Source organism: Arachis duranensis, chromosome 9 (genome assembly GCF_000817695.3).
Source record: "Arachis duranensis cultivar V14167 chromosome 9, aradu.V14167.gnm2.J7QH, whole genome shotgun sequence".
Taxonomy (NCBI): Eukaryota; Viridiplantae; Streptophyta; class Magnoliopsida; order Fabales; family Fabaceae; genus Arachis; species Arachis duranensis.
This window is the reverse complement of record NC_029780.3, coordinates 17,772,122-17,775,652: the sequence shown is the minus strand read 5'-3', so window position 1 is coordinate 17,775,652 and position 3,531 is coordinate 17,772,122. Positions and strand designations below refer to the sequence as shown.

General features: G+C 32.8%; 1 protein-coding gene across 1 annotated transcript; it reads right to left on the bottom strand.

The window, feature by feature from the left end:
• Positions 1–2,606: 2,606 nt before the first annotated feature.
• LOC107464928 (uncharacterized mitochondrial protein AtMg00810-like) lies at positions 2,607–3,131 on the bottom strand. Its single transcript, XM_016083897.1, has one exon. The coding sequence runs from the start codon at positions 3,129–3,131 to the stop codon at positions 2,607–2,609; it is 525 nt and encodes a 174-aa protein (XP_015939383.1).
• Between the last annotated feature and the right edge of the window lie 400 nt (positions 3,132–3,531).

Below are 3,531 nucleotides of genomic sequence, written 5' to 3'. Positions count from 1 at the left end.
GCATGAGTCGGATCGATTGGGTAAATGGATAAGTCCAATCATACATTATTATGGATTCATTTCATATTGTTTGGAGACATTAATAATAAGATATATTTTTTTAACACCTAACTACAAAAATATATAAAATTTTATTAATTTGTTTTTAATTTTATGATTAGATAGATTAAGTGAGTTACATGGAGTAAACCCACATATTGTAGATTGTTCATTTTTTAAACTAAAACTAATAGAACTGGTAATATATACTTTATTAGCGGGTATTTAACCTGAACTAATTCGTTCGAATAGGGTTGTCTATCTGATCCGTTGCGGATANACTCACAATTTTTTTTATAAAAATTTGAAATAACCATTAAATTGGTTACTGATCATATTATTTATAATTTTATGTTATTTTTTAAGATTTTATTGTTTTTAATTTTAATTTGAACTTATTTTTTATTTTCTATTTTATTAATATGTATGAAATTTGGAATGGTTGAATTTTATATTTTCTTGAAATTTTTTTTTGTGGATAGGGTTGAGTAGAGTAGGGTTTAGAACTTTAGGGTGCGGGTAGGGTTAGGGTTGAGAGATTCTCAAACCGCGGATAGAATATGATAGAATTTAAAAAAAAAATTTCAATCTGCAGATAAAGTTAGGGTGGAGCTCAAATCCTATCCTACCCTATCCATTGCCAGCTCTAAAAACTAATATATAAATCCAAATCAACTAATACTTTCTTTTGTTAATTAGGCCAAAACCCAATGCCTTTTAGATTTGTCCAAACTGTATTTAATATGTTTTTTATTTTTCTTTTTAAGTGTTTTCTAAGAATTTTGTAAAAAAAATAAAAAATATTTTTTTATCTTTTATAAAATTAAAAACAAAAATATCAAAAATAAAAATACAAACTAAACGGAAACTAAAGGAGTGTGAACAGAAAATACATTTTAAAAATTTAATTAGAAACACACATCTTCAGGAATTGTTTTGGTATTATACATGTCTAGTCAAACAAAATAGCCCACAAAATGTCAACGAACACCAAACGAGGCTGACTAGCAGGGCAACACTTCTTACCCAACATGCACGAAATGACTTTGTGTCCATTTTACAAATTAGAAATTACACACACGAAATGGCTTCCTCTTACATCCTTAATTTGGGTGGTTAAATATATATGTAGTTGTTTCTCAATGCAAATTGACAATATGTTCTTTTGATTTGGGAGTAAGAGAATTTTTGTTTCTGGCAAGTGGGAGTAAGAAAGCGAACGAGAAATTCATCTTAAAGGTCTGCTGGTAATTTAAATGGTGAGAATTTGAGAGAGATTTCTTAAAGGTTAATCATAAATTGTGAGAATAATCAGAATTATATATTAAGAAACTATAATGCCATGGGTTCTCTAACCTCAACCGATTATATTCCGTCCTATTTTACATTTCAACTTTGTTTAGGTAATCAATTAAGATTGTAGTCAACTAATATATGGATTACAAAAAAAGTTCAACAAAGAGGGAAAAAAATCTTAAATCCACACACTATTTTATTTGAATTTTCTCTATGTAAGAAATGTAAGTTCAAATTATCATGAGAAACATCTAAAATCAAATAAAAAACATTTAAAATTTAAATAAAATATCTAAAATTAAATGAAAATAAATATCTAAAATTATAAAAAAAATCCAAAATCTAATAAAAAAAATATTTGAAACATAACAAAAAAAACATTCAAAACCTAAAAAATATATCTAAAATTATTTTAAAAAATTCAAAACCTAACATTATTGAAATATCAATTGTTACTAAATCTGTAGAAAATAAATAAAGTCTGTCAAAAATAGATAAAATTGTTGAATCATCGCCGAGTTTTAACCATAAAGTATACCAATTTAAAAAAATAATGCTATAACATATCCAAATTTTTTGTTAATCAAGTCCAATCAAATTGGTCTAACAAAATAAAAATTAGTTATAACTGAAAGGATATCAGAAACTTGTAAAGTAATCTTGAGAAGAAGAGAGAACTGAGAGAGAGATATTGAGAGTGTGAGGAAGAGAATGAGTGAAACTGAAACTGAATTAGAGTGGAAAGCATGTGATTCTGTTATGATCAATCAGTGCAAGCTACAATTGCAGGTTATATAGGCTAATTAAGTTAGTTGTAGAGCAACTACTTTTGCCAGCTCATACAGAACAGAAAGGGGAAACTAAATGACTCAGAGGGAGGGAATGTAACTGCATCTAACAGCCTAGCTTAGCATATTTTCACACGTGTTTAGTGCTTAGCTTACACACATATCCTTTTCTATATGACCCTTGCATTTATCTTCTCTGCATATTCTATCATGACCCTGCCATTTTGAATTTGCTGAGTTTTTCACCTTTTGTACTTTAAGCTTGTCTCGAAGCTGAATGAACGCTGCAGAGGGGAGAGCTTTGGAGCTGAATGAACGCTGCAGAGAGGAGAGCTTTGGTGCTACTTGGACTGAACTCGGAACATGACATATCTAACCACTTTGCTTGTGACATGGTCTCTTACAAAGTGCAGGTCTATTTCGAAGTGTTTTGTTTTTGAATGTAAAATTGGATTTGCTGCTAGGAGTACAAGACTCTGATTATCACAGTACGCCATAGGTGCTTCTGGAATTGACCACTTTAGCTCTCCTATTAGACCTTTTATCCATATTAGTTCTGCCATAAGGTCTGCCAGTGCTCTCAGCCTCAGTGCTTGACCTAGCCACCACTCCTTGCTTCTTTGACTGCCAAGATACTAGATTCCTTCCCATGAAGACACAAAAATCACCAACTAATTTTCTGTCATTTGGATCACCAGCCCAGTGTGAGTCACAATAAGCTGTGATCTTTAGGGATGGATCCTTATGAATTTTAAGGCCATATGCAGTTGTACCTTGCACATACCGTAGTACTCTTTTAACTAGTTTCCAATGTACCTCTAGAGGAGATTGCATAAACTGTGCAACTTTGTTTACACTATAGGCCAAGTCTGGCCTAGTTACAGTGAGATATTGCAAGCTTCCCACTACAGAACGATAGAGTTGAGGGTTGTCAAATACAGCACCTCCAGTGGCCTGAATCTTAAGAGTTGAAGGTAGTGGTGTTGCACATGGCTTGCAGTCATTCATGCCAGCTTTTGCAAGCAGGTCCTACACATATTTGCCTTGAGACATCATCAGGCCTCCATCCTCAGTCCTGGTCACTTGGATGCCTAGGAAGTAGTGCAGCTCTTCCATGTTCTTTAATGCAAAGGCTGAGTTGAGTTGTTGAGTGACTACAGTGAGAACTATTGGACAATTTTCAGTTACAATTATGTCATCAACATAGATGAGGACATAGGTGAGTGACGTCTCTGATTGCTGGACAAACACTGAGACATCTGACTTTGTTGGTGAGAAGCCAAGATTTAGAAGAGCTGGGGATAGCTTATGATACCAGGCTCTAGGTGCCTGCTTGAGACCATAGAGGACTTTTCTGAGCTTGCAAACTAAGCTGCTGTCATTGGCAATATATCCTTGTGGTTGCTTC

Bases quoted from the DNA above. Each gene is read 5' to 3' on its own strand.
- LOC107464928 (XM_016083897.1), bottom strand. From the start codon at position 3,131: ATGAATGACTGCAAGCCATGTGCAACACCACTACCTTCAACTCTTAAG.